General features: G+C 42.0%; 2 protein-coding genes across 3 annotated transcripts in view; one reads left to right on the forward strand and one right to left on the reverse strand.

Moving 5' to 3' along the window:
- Positions 1-19,260, forward strand: part of PDE8B (phosphodiesterase 8B) — a 357,883-nt gene that overhangs the window by 334,184 nt on the left and 4,439 nt on the right. For both annotated transcript variants that reach the window (XM_069096276.1, XM_069096275.1), the window contains exons 18-20: positions 4,437-4,654; positions 8,448-8,583; positions 12,960-13,127. In XM_069096276.1, the coding sequence (XP_068952377.1) occupies positions 4,437-4,654; positions 8,448-8,583; positions 12,960-13,127 (522 nt within the window). The remainder of the gene's footprint in view (positions 1-4,436; positions 4,655-8,447; positions 8,584-12,959; positions 13,128-19,260) is intronic.
- Positions 12,154-19,260, reverse strand: part of WDR41 (WD repeat domain 41) — a 77,736-nt gene continuing 70,629 nt past the window's right edge. The window contains exon 13 of the mRNA XM_069096279.1: positions 12,154-12,458. Coding sequence (XP_068952380.1) covers positions 12,342-12,458 — 117 coding nt within the window. The 3' untranslated portion in view covers positions 12,154-12,341. The remainder of the gene's footprint in view (positions 12,459-19,260) is intronic.

Genomic DNA, 19,260 nt, shown 5'->3' on the forward strand with positions numbered 1-19,260 from the left:
CCCAAAAGAGCTTCAGTCTTCTGCCAAGAGAATCATGAAGACATCATAACAGTAGACGGAGAGGCAGTGAGGTGGCCCAGACGACAGGGCACTGGTTCTGGAGTCAGGAAGATCTGAGTTCAAATACGGCATTAGACACTTACTAGCTGTGTGACCCTAGTTACAGTGATAACAATGGCAACAACTTTCCAGGATTATTGTGAGGATCAAATGAGATGTTTGTAAAGTGCTCGGCATAGTGCCTGGCACTTAATAAATGCCCATTGCCCTCCTTTCCTCACTGGAGGTATAATTTACCTTGGCCACACATACTCCTGTGTGTGCCTCTCCATTTGTAAACTCTCTGTGCATTCCCTCTTCTCACTATCATGACGTGTCTTTGTAGAAGAGTACACTTCAGGTTTATAGGAGCGAGATTTTGTTGCTAGTTGCTTCTTATTACACCATTTCAATAAATGATTTTGACTTGAGCTAATTTTTTTTTCTCTGGCTGACCAGAGAGAAGATAAACATACTGGTGGGTCTTGTGAGCTAAAGTTTGGAAGTACAGAGACAGAAAGGGAGATTAAGCAGGTTACACACTGCCAGTTGAAAATGGAATACAGGTAATTAGCTCCTGATCCAGTGAGAAGAGGTACAGAACCAGTCATTCCTAGCCTTTGAGAAATAACTTCAATGTGCCTTAGACTAAGCCAAGTCAAGTTATGAAAATCCAGATTTACTCCATATTTCTCTGCCCTTTTGCCTTCTCCTGACCCGCCCCAACTCCTGAAGCCAGGAGTAATTATTCCACTGGCCTCCTTCGACATTTGACTGAGGGACATTCAGGAAGCTCATTCCTGAGTCCTGCCTGGAAGCTTACAACCATTGAACTTTCTCTCCCTCCTGGCTTGGGAATGAAATTCATATAATATTTCCATTATCAGTCATTCAATTGTGACACAATCAACAAGAATTTATTAATGTTTTCTATGTGCCAGGTACCATGCTAGGGGCCAGGGATATAAAGGTTAAAAAAATTAAATAGTGCCTGCCCTTCAAGGAATTTGGCATGTGCATTCCTTACCATAACTTATCAACTATATAGATTTTATGAGCTATTTCCCCCTCATTAACTTCTGCCACCCCTATACGAAACAGACACAGGAACACAGCAGCTTATACAGATATAAATATAACTGTGTTCAGTTTTGGGGGTTTTTTTGTTTGTTTTTGTTTTACTGCCCAAGTGATAAAAATAGCTATTTATATAAACAAGTGAATGGTTATCTGAAAAATCTACTTTTAAGGTTAAGACTTGCCAGCTTTCTCTCAATGTGGTCAAAACCCATTTCCTACTTTTAAAGGAGAAAAGGAACAGGGCCATGTATGACTACCCTTGGAACAGCTCTGCCCCTTCCTTGATGCTTCCCACATCAAAAGGGTATGGAGAGAATGAATCTACTTAGAGGTTTAAGGGTTTTCTCCCTCTGCCACTCCCTTCCTAGAGCTTCTAGAAAGGCTTTCTATACACTAAGGATGCTAGTGAAGTAATCCTGCCTTCTCTGCCCTACCTCCCACCCACTGCAGATGAGAGAATGTCTCAGAATGTATGCTGAGGACCAGCTGCGCAGTATTATTTCTGGAGCAACCAGAATAGTGTTTTCACTTTACCAAAGTTCTGTCTTCATCGTGTTTCTGGTTGGTATCTAGTAAAGAAAAACATTGGACCCTGTCACTTTACTCTGGCTTCCCACCTCAGTTACCCAAGTCTGTTTTGTTCAGAAGTTCTAACTAGATTGGTCCTAAATCCAAGAAGAATGAGCGCATTGCGGGAGCTCCCCCTGGCGCCTCATTTGGGCATGGTGGTTTCATTAATAGACTGGAGTCAGCCTAGCCCCAGAAGGATTAGACTGGGTGAAGTTTTGGCCTCAGCTCTGCCACTGGTTTTCCATATGTGTGGCTTGAGCGTCTGACATCTCTCTGCTAAAGCAGATGTGAAATGGGCCAGTTAGATCCATCCTTAGTCCTCCAGAATCCTCTATAGGAGGGGAATAAATGATGCCAAGTGGAAGCTTGATGAGTATGTGGTCAGAGAAACTGTAGCGGGGATTCCTACTGGGGTATGAGTTGGACCAGATGACCTCTGCTTCCAATCCAACCTTAATATTCTAGAATTCTAGGATTCCAAGTATCTGTTATTCTCCACTTGAGGGTCTTGGTCTCTCAGGCTGATGTTTCTGTCTAGCACTACTAATCACTTCTACATTGCTAGGGTTGGAAATAAATACCACTTATCTTGATATTTCAATAGGTCTCTGATCTTATTAGTGTAAGCAACTCTTCCACTAATGCAGGTCACAATCCATCTACTTCTTTTCAAAATGTATGATTCTTGTCCATGTCAATAAATCACACATTTGTCAATCATTTATTAAGTGCTTATGATGTACCTGCTACTGTACTAGATGTTGGGGGTACAAAAAGAAAAATAGCCTCTATCTTCGAAGGGCTTACATTCTGGCAGGGTAGACAGTATGTGTAAATTAAACTACATATCAGTTCATTATTCAAATTTGTACTGTATATCTCCATTGCACTACAATTAATTACTGTATTTTACATAATCATAACTTTGAATTCAAATACACATGATCATGGCAGAGGACTCATTATTTGCACTAATCAGGACTTAATTGTATGTGCAAAGTTAAAAAAAAAGGTAAGGATGTATAGGAAATGGGGTGAGGAGGAAGAGAAACACTAGCATCTGGGGGAACCAGGGAATGCCTCATCTAAGAGGCAGCACTTGAGCGGAGCTTTTAAGGAAACTAAAGCATTCTAAGATGTGGAAGTGAGAAGGGAGTGATTTCAGGCACGGGAGGGATCTTGGACCTGCAAACCCACCAAGACAGAAGATAGAGTGTTTTATGTGAAGAGCAATGGGAAGGCCAATGGAAAGTAGGTTGGAGAAAGGTTGTGGAGATAGTAAGGAAAGAAAAAGGGCAGCTGGGTGGCGCTGTGGAGAAAGTACCAGCCCTGGAGTCAGGAGGACCTGAGCTCAAATGTGACCTGGACACTAGCTGTGTGACCCTGGGGAAGTCACTTAACCCCACTTTTATTGAGCAGGGGCAATGACATGGTTCATCCTGTGTTTTAGGAATATCCCTTCGGCAGCAATTTAGATGATGGATTGAAGAAGGGAGGGCAAAGATGGGGAAGGATAAAAGAGATGAAGAGACAGAATCAACAAGATTTAGCAACTAGTTGGCTATAGGAGAAGGAAAGGACAGTAAGGAGTTGAGGGAAACTCTAAGGCTGCAAAATTGTGTCACTGAAAGGATGGTTGTGCCCTTCCTGGAAATGCTGTCCTTTCAAAGCCTCTAGAGATTCCCACCCCCTCTCCCCCCAACCTGATGGAGACCTTCCTCTGGTTCTTTTAACTTAGTTTCTGCTTTTTTTTTTTTTGAGGGGGAAGGCAGGGCAGTTGGGGTTAAGTGACTTGCCCAAGGTCACACAGCTAGTACATATTAAGTGTCTGAGGCTGGATTTGAATTCAGGTCCTCCTGACTCCAGGGCCAGTGCTCTATTCACTGTGCCACCTAGCCATCCCCTTAACTTAGTTTCTGAAACAAGGAAAACAGACCAGACCTAACAGCCAGTGTGGAAAATATTAGTGTCCTGGCTTCAGCACATGTTGTGCTTTCCGTAGTGGTGTCTGGTTGTCATTGTTCAAATGAGCCTTATTTGTGAAGCAGTCGGCATGCACTGCTGTCATTCCTTGGCCAGAGAGGGAAATTTATGTACACTGAGCTCTCAGGCTTGCTTGCTAGAGGGAGAGGCAGGCATAGAGACCATTCAGAACAAGCCATGATACCAAGGAGGAATTTGTCTTTGACTTTTGGAAGGAGCTGGGCAATGTAGATGGCCACCCGGCAGGAGACTGCTTCCCCAATGACGCTTTATGTTTCTTGAATATACAGTGAATAAGTAGTTGGAACAGGTGCTGGGTGCATGCAAAGTACCCATGGGATTTGCTTACACATTCACTCAGCAAACACGAAGGGCCCCATGTCTAGAAGAAGATGGTGAGGGACAATCTGGGAATTAAAATTTTTCCTTTGCATAATCCACAATATCTGTCATCTGCATTAGGCAATACTTCACTGGACCTGAACTTACAGGGTAGATTGGGGAGGTAGTATGATTTAGTGAGTAAAGCAGGATCAGAGAACCCAGGTTCAAATCCAGCCACCTCTGCATTTACTAGCTGTGTGATCGTAAGCAAGTTATTTAACCCAGCTGGACCTCTTTCCTCATGGCCTTCTAAGATCCCTTCCAGTTCATAATCCTATGAAAATCTCTGTTCCCCAGAGGTAAAAGTCCAGCTGCCCTCTGCCTCTGGGGGGGGTGGCTTTATTCTCCGGTGAGTTTCTTACCCTGTTTCTTACCCCCAGGGAAGCCTGGATCACCTGGATGAAGTGGCTGCATTGATAGCAGCCACAGTGCATGACGTGGATCACCCCGGACGGACCAACTCTTTCCTGTGCAATGCAGGCAGTGAATTAGCTGTGCTCTACAATGATACAGCTGTCCTGGAGAGCCACCACACTGCCCTGGCTTTCCAGCTCACCGCCAAGGACAACAAATGCAACATTTTCAAGAACATCGACAGGTTGGTCACATTTGGGCTTTGGAGCATTGGGAGTTTGACAATTCACTCATCCCCAAATCATCCACTCCTCTTCCCTTGAAAAGGGGATCAGCTTAAGAGAATATGAAGATAACATGACTAATATGGAAATAGGCTTTTCATGACCACATATGTATAAACTGTATCAAATTGCTTGCCTTCTTAATGAGGAAGGAGGGAAGTGAGAGAGAGAGACTTTGGAACCTGAAATTGTTTTTTAAAAGTTTAAAATTGTGGGGCAGCTAGGTGGCACAGTGAATAGAGCACTGGAGTCAGGAGGACCTGAGTTCAAATCCAGCCTCAGACACTTAACACAAAAACTAGCTGTGTGACCTTGGGCAAGTCACTTAACCTCAATTGCCCTCCAAAAAAAAAGGGCAAAAAAAATTTATCCATTCATTTTGGGGGTGGCGCTGGGTGGCGCAGTGAGTAAAGCGTCGGCCCCAGAGTCAGGAGGACCCGAGTTCGGTTCTAGCCTCAAACACTTAACACCCACATGAAAAAACTAGCCATGTAACCTTGGGCAAGTTACTTAACCCCAACTGCTCTCCAAAAAGGCAAAAAAAAAAGTTTAAAATTGTAATTATATGTAATTGTGGGGGAAATATTAAATTTAAAAAACAAAAGAACAGAAAAAAAGTGTGAAAATATCACTGGTGCTAATGGTGATTATCATATTGTTTTCTATGATTATGCTTACAGAATTTTTATTTTAAATTTTCTTCTTTATTTTTGTGAACTTGACAAACACTAACATTTCCAAATACAAAGAACAGAGAATTTTGCATAAAACCAAAAATATTATGTGCAGTTTTATAATATATACGTATATAAAATTTAACACAATTCCTATACTGTCCTGCTCACCCTTGTCCTTTTCTGAACTTCCTTCTGTTCTCTTCTGTGTATTTTTAAATATTTCATTCACATTCCTTTTTTTCCCTTTGGAATCATTATTACTATGCCCTTTCTTCTACTATAGCCCTTCTACCAAAAAAAAAAAAAAAGCTCTCTCCCTTATAACAAATCAGGGCAGTCAAGAAAAACAAATCCATACATTGGCCACACCAAAAATGTATGTCGCATTCTGTACCTCTAGTCCAGGGGTGGGGAATCTGCAGCCTTGAGGCCACATGTGGCCCTCTAGGTCCTCAAAATCCCCTTTGAATCCAACTTTTACAGAACAAATCCTTGTATTAAGAGGATTTGTTCTATGACAAATGGCTGCACTTGAAGACCTAGAGGGTCATATGTGACCTCAAGGCTGCAGGTTCCCCACCCCTGTTCTAGTCTATCACCTCTCTGCCAAGAGGTGAGAGTTTGCTATTACTGATAGCCGTCATATTTCTCAAAATGCTTTCCTCTGCATCACAGAATCATCACATTTTCATTGGAAGGGACACATGAGCCATCTAGTCCAGGGGTGGGGAACCTGCTACCTTGAGACCACATGTGGCCTTCTACATCCTTGGGTGTGGCCTTCTGGGTTCCCCACCCCTGATCTAGTCCAACCTAGAGCATGAATTTCCATAACATCCTTGCCAGAGACTCATCCAAGCAGTAGTTGACCATCTTCCTAAGACGTTCTATTTTTAAAAAAAAATTTTTTTTTTTGCTTTTTGGAGGGTAATTGGGGTTAAGTGACTTGCCCAAGCTTACATGGCTAGTTTTTTTGTGTGGCTGTTAAGTTTCTGAGGCTGGAACCGAACTCAGGTCTTCCTGACTCCAGGGCCGGCACTTTACTCACTGCGCCACCTAGCTGCCCCGTTCTATTTTTTTTAATAGTTTAAATTGTTAGGAAGTTCTTCCTTATACAAAGCCAAAATCCTTGTGTTCTGACCACTGGCTCCAAGAGTAAATTCAATTTCTTTTCCACACAACAGCCCTTTAAATATCAGACAGCAATCATGGCTAGACTAAATACTTCCTGGACCTCTTCATGTAATATGTGTTTACAAGCTCTTTGTAAACTGTAAAATGCTATCCCATGTGAACTACTTTAATTATTTTTTTTATAGTTTTGATCCTTACAAAAAACCCTGAATGATAAATAAGACAGATATTATCCCCCCCCCCCATTTTTCAGAAGACAAAGTTGAATTCTGGGTCATTTTTAAGGCTTGCACAGTTACACAACAAGTTAGTGGCAGAATTAGGATTAACAATCAGATCTCTGACCTATTTAGCCCAGTGGTCTTCCCAAAAGAATACTTCACCATCCCTCTGGTCACTCCAGTAGTCCAGTCTATGGCCACCTGCAGCCTTAATATTATTGCTGTTACACAACCCCACATGGAGTAGAGTCATTTATGTTCAAAGATTGCTGCTCAGAGAGATGGAGTGGGAGGGACTTTTAGATTTATCCCTTGCAGTCTCTCTGTGTATTTGGGGTACAGGACCACATCTTAACATGTGCCATGTTAATTTTGTCTCTAATTTTGCATAAATCATTCTTTCTCCACAAATTCAGTGTTCAATTTTTCCAGCTTTGGCTTAGTGTCATTGGTTGAAGTCACTTAATCAGTCATTCAACAAGCATTTATTAAAGCCCCTACAGAGGGCCAGCAACTCTGTAAGGTGCTGGGGAAAAAAAAAATGAAACTATTCCTGCCTTTAAGGACCTTACATTCTACAAAGGAAGAAAATGTGTTAACATAAGTTTGTAAAAAATAAGCACATGAAAAATATATATGCAGAATACATACAAAGTGTTTTTGTTGAAATTTAGTAAAAAACTAGTAGCTAGGGGGATCAGGAAAGGTCTCATGGAAGAGATTGTGTTTGGCTTGAATGCTGAATTCTGAGATTCTAAGATATAAGCCATGTTTAGGAATTTGAATGGAAAAATTCTTGGCATGTGGTCTTAGTTTCATTTGCCCCCCTTCCCCAAAAAGGCTACTCCAGTAGGGGTTCCCCAGCACCCCTCTTTGATTTGGCTCTGGGAGATCTTGGCATTGTGATGTTGTTTAGTAATAGTAGGAGAACAGTTTTGGTTATTATCATACCATAGCTTATCATATCATACCATGACTTCTGCCCCAGAGCTGTAACCTGATGATTTTGCCTCTAATTTGCAAATTCTTCACAATTCACAAATTCACCATTAACTTGGGGATCAATTCGTTTTAACTTTGCCTTAGCTTGATTTGTTAACATCAATACATGTAACAATTATAAACCATATAGTATATGATTAATATTTATTCTTATAATATATGATAGTTAAGATCTCTATAATACTTTAAGCTTTACAAAGCATCTTTTTCACATACCTGTGAGATAGGGCATGGCACCCTTTAGTTGAAAATTTACCAGAGTTAATCTAAAATGACCTCACTTCTCTTTTTTTCCCCATGAATACTAGCATCATGGGAGATCATGATGACTCTTTGTGATGTGATCCTTGTGACCAATATTATATACTATAAGGCACCCTCTTGCAGGAGGAGTGGAAGGGGACAGGGAAAAAATGTCACCTTCTCCTCTAACCTTGCTGTGGTTTTGCATGGGGAAGGAAAATGGCAGGGAAGGGGAGTTTCCACTGGGGGGGGAAATATCATCAGGTTTTCCAGTTCTCCCTTAATGGCTGGAATAGCAAACCAATACTCCTTTGTGATTTGGATTCCAGTAATAAGACTCACCTTCAACTCTTAGCCTGAAGAAAAAGACCACATTTTCCCAGGGATCTGCATAGTTGGGAGTTGAGGGTAGGGGTGGGGAAGGAGTACAAACTGGCCAAATTGTAGAAACATGTCTCTGCTTCTGGTTTCTTCAGGACCCATTATCGAACGCTGCGCCAAGCAATCATCGACATGGTTTTGGCCACAGAGATGACAAAGCACTTTGAGCATGTGAACAAGTTCGTGAACAGCATCAACAAACCCATGGCCGCTGAGGAAACCAATTCCCATGTAAGAAAGGGGAGTGTATGTCCTTCCACCCAAATACTGACTGATCTAGACGTATTTTCTCTCCCTCTTTTGGTCATGGTGGTTAATGCCTTGGGCCTCATCTGATAAGTGGGGCTAAGGGGAGTCCTTTTCTGAAGGGGTGGGGAGAATGCCTGATAGCATGTCTTTGAATTCTTCCAAGATCCTGGGAAGAAAGACCTTGAGGTAAATTGATTGACAGTAGAAGGTCGATTGGCCTGCAGGTAGAGAGCAGTGAGGAGGCTGAAAGTGAGAAGCTAAGAGTGACGTATAGCTTCCTAATTTAGCTTGGCCCTGAGAGCCACTGTTTCCATTTAAAAAAAAAAAAAAACCTCTGGCCTTTGTGACTCTGTTGGGAAACATTAAGATTAAGGAGTGCTTTAAAGAACTGCACTCAAGCTGATTCACATCACACTAAGCCAGACAAGCCAGTGCCCAAAGATCTTAATTGAATCCTGAGCATGTGTGTTTAAAAGCAAAGCATTAATAATGTGGGTGCTTAAAAACCAAAGCTTTCTCTAATTGCTTGATTAAACAAACATATTTGCTCCTATTTGCCAGGGCACCAGAAGGCATTCTTCAGATTGGGCTTTAGTTTGCATTAAAAAGCATCCAATTATTTCTATTGTTGCCCAGATTTTTATTTTACCCATTTACAGTCAATGCAATAACTGTAAATGAAGATTCCAGTGAAAACCATGCAGAAGAGTATCCATTTGTTTTCTGTGTTGTTATCCTGAATGGGCCAGCCAACACGGGCTCCTTCCCTTTCCCTCATTTGGGCCCTAGAGGATTTCTTGGTACAATAAAAGGAAATGCTAAGCATGAGATGGAATGTTTCCCATCAGTCTTTACATTGTTAGGAAACAGACCCTCTGAAAAATTCCTACATGGAAGCCAGGAAGGCATGACTTCTGCCCCGGAGCTGTAAAAAAGGCTTTCTGCTCATTTTAAACTGAGTAATGGCTAGAGAAATCAATGGACTACATCCTCAGGCCAGGATGTGACAGGGCACACAGCTGGGACCAGCAGACAGCAGAGAAATATTCCCATTTTACTGCTTGATAAGGAGTACACAGGGGAGCTGTCTGTGCAGCTTGAGTCCTGAGACAACAAGCAACTTGGTTCAAGTTCAGGCATAGTCTTTCCCTCCCCAAAGCTACACTACAGGGGATCCCCTCGGCAAAGACCACTCACCCACAACAAGGGGCTAAAGAGCAGAGAGGGGAAGAGCTCACTCAGGGTTAACCATACGCAGGTCCTTTTGACTGCTTCCTATGTCCTCTTCTAGAGAGTTCGGATCTGAAGGGTGGAAAAATAAGTCCTGGGGTCATCCACTGACTGCCCTAGCCTGTGGTGATTACAGTCTGTGCTTCCCTGGATTTATATATCAGTGGCTTCATCTCCCTTTAAATTAAAGACATCCACCTATTTGGCCTATAATTATGCTCAGTAAACCATCATCACCCACACAATCATTTAGTGTTGTCAAGTACAGATAAATTAAGCCTTATAACCTGGGTCCCAGAACTGAGGCTCTGGGTACAATGCTATGATATATCAGGGTTTAATATTGAGCACTCTTCCTCAAAAATCTCTTTTGGTGTGTCCCCATCCAGGCTTTCTTCTGAAAACAACTGAAATTCGTTTGTGTTTACACCCATTCAGTGTTTCCACAGGAAACATCAGAATTTAACTATTGTAGCAGCAAGCACCCCAGCATCCCCAGGGTGGCTGCCAACACAGGTTCTTAGATCTGCTTTTCTAAAGGAAAGCAACTCAAAATGGGTTAACAATCTTGCTTTAGTCCAACATATGTCATTTACCTAGCTCAGGGGAAAAAGGTCAGCACCCCAAACTTCAGAGAATACAAACAAGCTACAGGCAGACAAATACAGAGAAACATCAGCAGACAGGCTTCCAATTGTCTGACCATTACATCCATACCTAGTCAGTTACCAGAGAGGGAAGCACCAACATCTAGGTTTTCAAAGCCAGGGGGCTCAATGGCTGCCCAGAGTCTCATCTGGTCAAATCGCACAATTCTTCTCAAAGTGAGCCCCAAAGCAAAACCTCACATCAGGGTATATATAGCCTTCTCCTGGGACAGAGAATGTCACAACCCTCTTGACCCACTGCCCAATCACAAAGCACCAAAGGTGTGGGCATTCCTGACAAACAGGCCTCCTGCCACAGGCTCCAGGTGACCACATTCAGCCTATTAGGGGGCAGAGTATATTTTCAAATCAAGAAAGGTTCTCAGAGTCACTTAAGCCTATCAAAGGGCCTAGGGGCAGGGAAGATCTTAAATTCCCATTCCTGTAACAACTATGCAAAGTGAAAGGCTCATAGAGGTCTATCTCATTTAACTATCATTTTATAAATGAGGAAATGGAGGCTTAGAGAGTTTAAGTAACTTGCCTAATGTCAAACAAGTAGTAAGCTGGAGAGCTGGGATTTGAACCCAGGTTCTCTGAATACAAATCTACCATTCTGTGTACTGTCCCACACGGCAGAGAGCTGGACTTGAGGGCAAGAAGAAATTGTTAGCTATGCAATCAATGATGGGCAAGTCAACCTGTATGATCCACAGGCAGTTCTCCTAGACTGTCAATCATTAAAGAATTATGATTCAGACGACAGAGGGAGTTTTCACCATGATAATGTATTGATCTCTAGGACTATACAACAAAAGGAAAAGGGCCCTCAGCTCCATCCCAGGTCTCTGCCCACTCCAGTCCACTCTCCTCTCAGCTGCTAAATGATTAATCTTCCTAAAGCACAATTCTGACCTTGTCACCTGCACCCCACCCCCATTCTATAAATTCCACTCTCTCCCTTTCACTTCCTGGGGGTGTTTGTAGCACCAGCTGCAGATTTATCAACTATAGTGGCCTCACATTATCCCAGCAGCAAAGAAGGAACAAAATAAGGTTTCCCTTTGAAGGCCTGGTAATTAACCGCAGCCTACAACCATTATTATTTAATTAGCCACAGCCTACAACTATTCACAAAATCATTCAGTGCTCTGGCTGACAGAGCCCAGGAGAGATCATTAGTGACTCTCTTTGCCAGAACTCTGGTGGAGTGTAGAAAGATCTACCTAGCAAATGTCCTAGCTTCTCTGGAATAGATTGCTTACCTAATTTTCTAATGATATGTAAACACATAGACGTGGTTAAGGGCTTACTGGTGCCCATCACTGAGGATTACTTTTTTCCTTCTATTAACATTTTTTATTTTTACATCACTTTTATTTCCAAATATATTTCTCCCCCACCCAGAGAGAGAGATGGCTATTCTTTGTGTTGTCATTTTTTCTGTTGTGTCTGACTCCCTGTGGCCCTCTTTGGGGTTTCTTGGCAAAGACACTGGAGTGGTTTGACATTTCTTTCTCCAGCTCATTTGACAAATGATGAAACTGAGGTAAAAAGGGTTAAGTAACTTGCCCAGTGTCACATAGCTATTTTTTGTACCACAGAATAAAAGAGAGGGAAAAAAACCAGTTCAGCAAAACTAACCAACACATCAAACATGTCTGATAGCTTTATTATATTATATTCCATACCCATAGACCCCAACCTCAGCAAAGAATGGAGGGAGGTAGATTTTCTCATCTCAGAGTAACCATTTTCATAGACACTTGTCTCTCCTGGCCCTGGCTTGCCCCTGATATCTCATGGCCCAATCACAAACCAGTGATAATCTATCTCACATACAATATGATTTAGTTAGGCAGTTTAGAGAAATAATAGACAGAGTACTAGAACTTGGAAGCAAGAGGACCTGGGTTCAAATTCTTCCTCAGACATTTCCTGCTTGTGTGACTTGACTTCTCTTGTCTTCAGTTTTCTCATCTGTAAAATGGGGACAGTAATAGCACCTATATCACAAGGTTATTGTGAGAATCAGATTATATATATATATATATGTGAAGGACTTTGCAAACTTTAAAGTGCTCCACATATTCAAGCTCTTTTTATAACTGAGCAAATAATCATTAGATTCTTGTGCCCTCTATGCAAAGAAAGCCACTATTTTTTAGGCAAATGAACATGAGGATTCATGGCTTAGGAGGAAGAGAAACAAATTAAGAGGGGATCAGGACTAAATGGATAGTCGAGAAGGAACTATCTGGTGCCAGTAGCTAGAAAAGCAGGAAGAAAAAAGTAAAAAAAAAAACACCCTTTCCAGGTCTTGGGGGAAAATATTTCACTTTAGTTCTTTTTCTAATGGACCTGGTAGAAAAGCCCACTTTGGCAACTGGTCCCCTCTACGACAAGGACTGTCTAATCACGCTTAATTGCGTTGTCCTTACTGGAAGCGACTGCCATGATGCCCTTGATTTTCTGTTACAGGGTGAAGGCAGTGACTGTGACTGTAACCCCATTGGGAAGAACTTCCCTGAAAACCAAATCCTGATCAAACGCATGATGATCAAGTGTGCAGATGTGGCCAATCCGTGCCGCCCTCTGGAGATGTGCATTGAATGGGCTGGAAGGATCTCAGAAGAATATTTTGCCCAGGTAGGCTGTTTCTCAAGGTGCAGGCCACCCTCCTCTTCTCTGGGATTTTTTTAAATGTACTATGTGGTTTGGGAGCACGTTGAAACAACATGCTCTGAGAATTGTTGGGGTTGAAAAGCACAGGGCATGATGGGGTCAGTAAGCAAACCAATCTCTAGAAAGAAACTCATCTTACTTGGTTGTGAATTAGCTTTCACATGAACTTGGGTATGACATGTGCACTTCAGAGAATTGATAATAGATAGCAATCAGCTGAAATGTCTAGAGGAACACAGATATATTTATATCTGTATATGTGTGTATGTGATATATATTAAGGGCAACTAGGTGGCACAGTGGATAGAGCACTGGGATTGGAATCAGGAAGACTCAGCGTTATGAGTTCAAATCTGGCCTCAGACACTTCCTAGCTGTGTGACCCTGGGCAAGTCACATAACCCTATTTGCCTCAGTTTCCTCATCTGTAAAATGAGCTGAAGAAGGAAATGGCAAAATACTCCAGTATCTTTGCCAAGAAAACCCCAAATGGTATCACGAAGAGTTGGATATGACTGAAAGACAACTGAACAACCGCAACAACAACAAAAAGTCTCTTAATAATTTGCTCTTTAGGGAGTAGATTATTCTTGGCTTGGTGGTGGAGGTGGTATAATTGAAAATGTGATCACTTGTAATATTCCAAGTAGAGACTATAATGTGAAAGCGGCAAAGCCTAACAAAAAGAAGAAAGAAAATATGAAAGACCCTTCTTTATTTTCCATGCCCATACTTGGTCTTTGATGTTTAAAAGCATGCATTAGACCAAAGAAAAGAAAGTAGGACTTCACCTCTCTGACTCTATGCTAAAGTAAAGGCCCACAGCTCTCCTGCACAGAAGAGAGAAGAGGAAACTGCCTTGAATTACAGGTGAAGAATCTGGATTAGGCAAAGGGAAGAACTTCAGATAATAAAAGAAGGATGGAGTTGTACAGTAGCAAGAAAACTGGCCCTGGAGTCACAAGACCTGAGCTGACCCTGCTCAGCTCTTATGTGTGTGGCATTACACAAGTCACCTAACTTCTTTATTTAGGTTTCAGATCCTCGTGTATGTGTGTGTGTGTGTGTGTGTCTGTGTAAAATTACATATATAGAGATGCTTCATTACTTATCTGTAAATAATGCATATAGATACATTTATATGTATTACATATGTAAATGCATATGATATCCAAAAAGTCTTAGTGCAATTTCAATAACAACAACAGCAATTAGTATTTATATGGTATACTTGAAGGTTTGCAAAACACTTTACAAATAGGATCTCATTTTATCCTCCTAACAACCCAGGGAGGTAGATGCTATTATTGTCCTCATTTTACAGATAAGGCAACTGAGGCCTGGGTCAGTGAAAACGCCCAGAGTCCAGAGATGGACGCTTTTGTTTGAGGGACAGCAAGGAGATCTGTGACACTGAATCAGAGAGTATATGAGAGGGATGTAAGGTGTGAGGATGGAGGCAGGTTATGAAGGGCTTTGAATTGTGGGATCCAAAATTGTCCAATCTGTAAGGAAAATCACTGAGGTGGAGCTCCAAGCTAATAACACTTTATTAAAGGGTCCATAGACCCTCTAATGAGGTGGACCTCAGATCTTCCTCATTGTCTGAAAGGTCTCCTTTCCCCCAGGCCTTACAGAATTTGACATCCAAACATGCAAAAGAGGCATGATAAAAAATAGAATCTCATTGGTTAATAGACTTTGATTTCAACTTTCCAGGAGAGCCAGAAATGATGCATCAGCATGGGTGGTCCCAAGATGGGCAAGGCAAGGGTCGTCTCTACTGATTGGTCATAAGGTGGTCACCTTCTCATGTTGGACAAGCTAGGGTGACCCAGAGGTACAAAAGCAAATTAGGGTATTTTCCATGTTACACAGTCTCCCACCCACACTAGGTTTGGACATGGAATTTGAGCAAAACAGGATGGCAATCTCTTTCTTTGTCAGCATTCTTGTGGTTGCCCAAGTGAGCTTCATAACTGGTTAAACGAGTAGTAAACATTGGATTAAAGTTTGAGGCATACTAAAAGAACCTATTTTCTCTAATTATCCTTATGATTTATGTAATAACAATAATTTATGTAATAATAATATTCCTATATGATTTATGTAAAATATAAAACTGATTAATACTTATTGGAATGGAACAGGGGTCCAAATGAAATCATTTTTCACAGAATACCAAACAGAGGATTTTATGTTTGATCCTGGAAGCAATAAGGAGTCACTTGAATTTGTCAAATCAGGGACTGACATAGTCAAGGAACTGCAGAGGCCATGCCATCCAACCCTTTCATTTTACACATGAGAAAATTGGGTTACAGAGAGGTGAAGGACTTCACCGGTGACACACAGATAGAGAATGGCAGAATTAGGATTCAAACCCAGAACTTCTGACTCCTAATACAGTGCTGTTTCTACTGTATTAGGCTACTAGGGTTACCTGTTCCTTCCATCTTTGCATTTCTGTAATTCAGTATGATTTACATAGGGTATTGTGTTGGGTATCTTAAGCCACAGTCTTGTCATGTAACATGTCTATATAATCTCTGAGGGGTGAGGCTGACACTGACAGCCATGCCATTGAATGAGGTACCACCCACTATGGTGGTCCCATGAAGCCAGAGTTTCTCCAGTTCTTGGACTAGATGGTATAAGGTCTCTCCCAGCACTAATGTTCTCTGGATCTCTGTTTCAGGCAATACTGAAAAGACACACTCATTCATTTGGAGACAGCTACCTTGGAATTTGCTATAAATCAGATAGGAGTGAGATAAAAGTTGACCTTTGCTAAGCAACTCTTCTCCATGTAATTTGCACAAATTGATGATATGAGTAAAAGCACAAGGGTGGGTAGGGTTAGAATACCTAAAAGAACAAACTTTTAAAGTTCCCTTCAGTACTAGAAGCACTGCCTAGCAACAATTCATCTATATACCAAGTATAAATTATGCATATCTTATATCTTAACACTCATTAACCACATAGTATATGTCAGTCCCCTGAAAGACCTTTCTGAAATAGGTAGATTGAAGAGTTATACTTAGTCTAATTTGAGTTACTTATAAAGAATAAAACTGCAATTCTTTTAAAACATTCAATATTTCAGCAACTTGGACTAACCTCTTAATAAGTCAAAATCAGTTTGTAATTATTCCAATAGCACAATGCAAAATCCAACCTATGAAAAATAAATGCAGTAGAAGCCTGTTATATTTAAGGTTTAATATCACTACACAGATATTCAGATTCTCTAGTAGTCATCATGTTCTCCAGAATATAACCATAAACAAAGAAAGTTAGGTGTTGAAACTATATTGAATCTCTGCTTAAAACCCCTGGGAGGAAAAAAAAAAAGTTCTTTAAAATATCATCTAAAACTGGTTTATTCTAGAAGATGCTAAACTTTTTAGAAAATGATTTCCTCGGGCGGAGCCAAGATGGCGGAGTAGAAGCACGACCTTCCCGCGCCTCCGGCTTCCACCCTCCCCAATCCATGTAAAAAAGGGACTCTAAACAAACTTTGGAGCTGCAGAACCCACAAAATGACACAGAGAAGCTAACCTCCCTCTGAGGACAGCCCGGCAGGCTGGCAGGAATCGGCCAGCACAGCGCTCTGGGAGCCGAGCCCAGCACCACCCCGAGGCTTTAGCCCCAGGGCGGGCCTGACCAGCCGCCAGCCAGAGGGACTCCAGATCAGCAGCAGCTGTGGCCATTTCCAGATTTATCAATACATAGATGCAAAGGACAAGGTGAGAGGCCAGTGCAGTCTGGACTTTGGGACCCAGGAAGTGGGAGTGCGTGGCTTTTACCCCCAGAGCAAGAAACCGCTGAGATGCCAGCACAGCCTGCCAGCGCCACGTGGCGGCTTCAGCTCCTGGCCTGCAGAGTGTAGGGGGACCAAGCACCAGTCTGAGGGGTCATCGCTCTTGCTTTAACCTGCTTGGATCTGGATTGCAGTCTAGGGTGGAGGTCCTGGGGTGTGTGAGCAGCTTGACAGAGTGTGTGGAGACCTCAGAGAGGGCACCCATCTAATACCTCTGGCAGCTGAGAAAACCCCAGCGTTTGGGACGAAAACTCCCCTGTCTGGTGGCAGAGTCCTACTGTGGCAAAAAGCCCAAAAGTCAAATCATTGAGTGGCAAAATGAGCAGGCAAAGGAAACAAAGCAGACAGAAGATTCCAACATTACACTCCTATTTTGGGGATAAGAAGGAGCAAGGCATGGAACCGGAGGAAAACAGTGAAGTCAGAACTCCTGCACCAAAAGCTTCAAAGGAAAATACAAGCTGGTTACAGGCCATAGAGGACCTTAAGAAGCAGATAAGAGAAGTGGAGGAAAAATTGGGAAGAGAAATGAGAACAATGCAAGAAAATTATGAAATGAGAGTCAACAGCCTGACTGAAGAAAATAATACCTTAAAAAACAGACTGACTCAAATGGCAAAGGAGGCTCAAAAAGGCAATGAGGAGAAGAATGCCTTAAAAAGTCGAATTTGCCAGATGGAAAAAGAATCTCAAAAGCTCACTGAGGAGAATCATTGCTTCAGAATTAGATTGGAGCAAATGGAAGCTAATGACTTTATGAGAAATCAAGATGCTGTTAAACAGATCCAAACAAATGAAAGAATAGAAGGCAATGTGAAATATCGCATGGGAAACCACTGACCTGGAAAATAGATCCAGGAGAGAGAATTTAAAAATTATTGGACTGCCTGAGAGCCATGACCAAAGTAAGAGCCTGGAAAGCATCCTCCAGGAAGTTCTCAAAGAAAACTGCCCTGATGTTTTAGAACCCAGAGGGCAAAATAGAGGTTGAAAGAATCCACTGATCACCTCCTGAAAAAGATCCCAAAAAGAAAACTCCTAGGAATATTATAGCCAGGTTCTGGAATTCCCAGATTAAGGAGAGAATATTACAAGCAGCCAGGAAGAAACAATTTGAATATTGTGGAAACACAATCAGGATAACCCAGGATCTGGCAGCTTCTACACTGAGGGATCGAAGGGCCTGGAATGTGATATTCCAGAGGTCAAGGGAGCTGGGATTAAAACCAAGAGTCACCTACCCAGCAAAACTGAGTATCATGTTTCAGGGGAAAATATGGTCATTCAGTGGAATACAGGACTTTCAAGCATTCTTGCTGAAAAAACCAGAGTTGAATAGAAAATTTGACATTCAGATACAAGAAGCAAGAGAAGCATGAGAAGGTAAGCAGGGAAAAGAAATCATAAGGAACTTATCAAAGTTGAACTATTTTTTTTAAACAATCGCGGTTGAGTGGCTTGTTCGGGGTTGCATGGACAGTTGTTGTTTTTGGATGTGGTGCTGAGTGTCTGGGCCCGGATTTGATCCGGGTCGTCCCGGCACTGGAGCCGGTGCTCTTGCTCGCTGAGCCACCTGGCCAAAGTTGAACTATTAACATTCCTACATGGAAAAACAATAATTGTAACCTATGAAACTTTTCTCAGTAGTTGAAGGGATTAGAAATATATATATATATGTCTTTATATGAGGGTATGCGGGCATATGAATACATATGTGAATGTGTTTATATACGTTTACAGGTATACATAGATAGAGGGCATGGGACCAATTTAACAGGAAGGGATGATACTTAAAAGGTGAAATTAAGAGGTGAGAGGAATATAATGAGAGGAGATGGGGAGAGACAGAGTGGGGCAAACTATCTCATACAGAAGAGGCAAGGGAAAATGGTTACAATGGAGGGGAAGAATAGGAAGGCAAAAGGGAATGGGTCAACCTTATTCCTATTGAATCTGGCTTGAGAAGGGAGAGAAATACACACTAAATAGGGGATCTCACCCTCCAGGACAATAGGGGGGGAAGGGGATGTGAGGGGGGATGATGGAAGGGGGGACAGGCTGGGGGGGAGGGAAGTTGGAAGCACCCACTTTTGAAAAGGGACAGGATCAAAGTAGAGAATAGAACAAGTGAGAGGTGGGATAAGAGGGAGGGAAATATAGTCAGTCTTTTACAATACATCTGCTATGTTATTGTTTTGCATTAGCCACACATGTACAACCTATACTGAACTGCTTGTCCCCCCAGTGGGGGTGGGTGGCAGGGGGGGGGGA

The sequence above is a fragment of the Petaurus breviceps genome, unplaced genomic scaffold (assembly GCF_028583685.1).
Source record: "Petaurus breviceps papuanus isolate PSGF00001 unplaced genomic scaffold, PetGlider_PUasm1.0 229, whole genome shotgun sequence".
Lineage (NCBI taxonomy): Eukaryota > Metazoa > Chordata > Mammalia > Diprotodontia > Petauridae > Petaurus > Petaurus breviceps.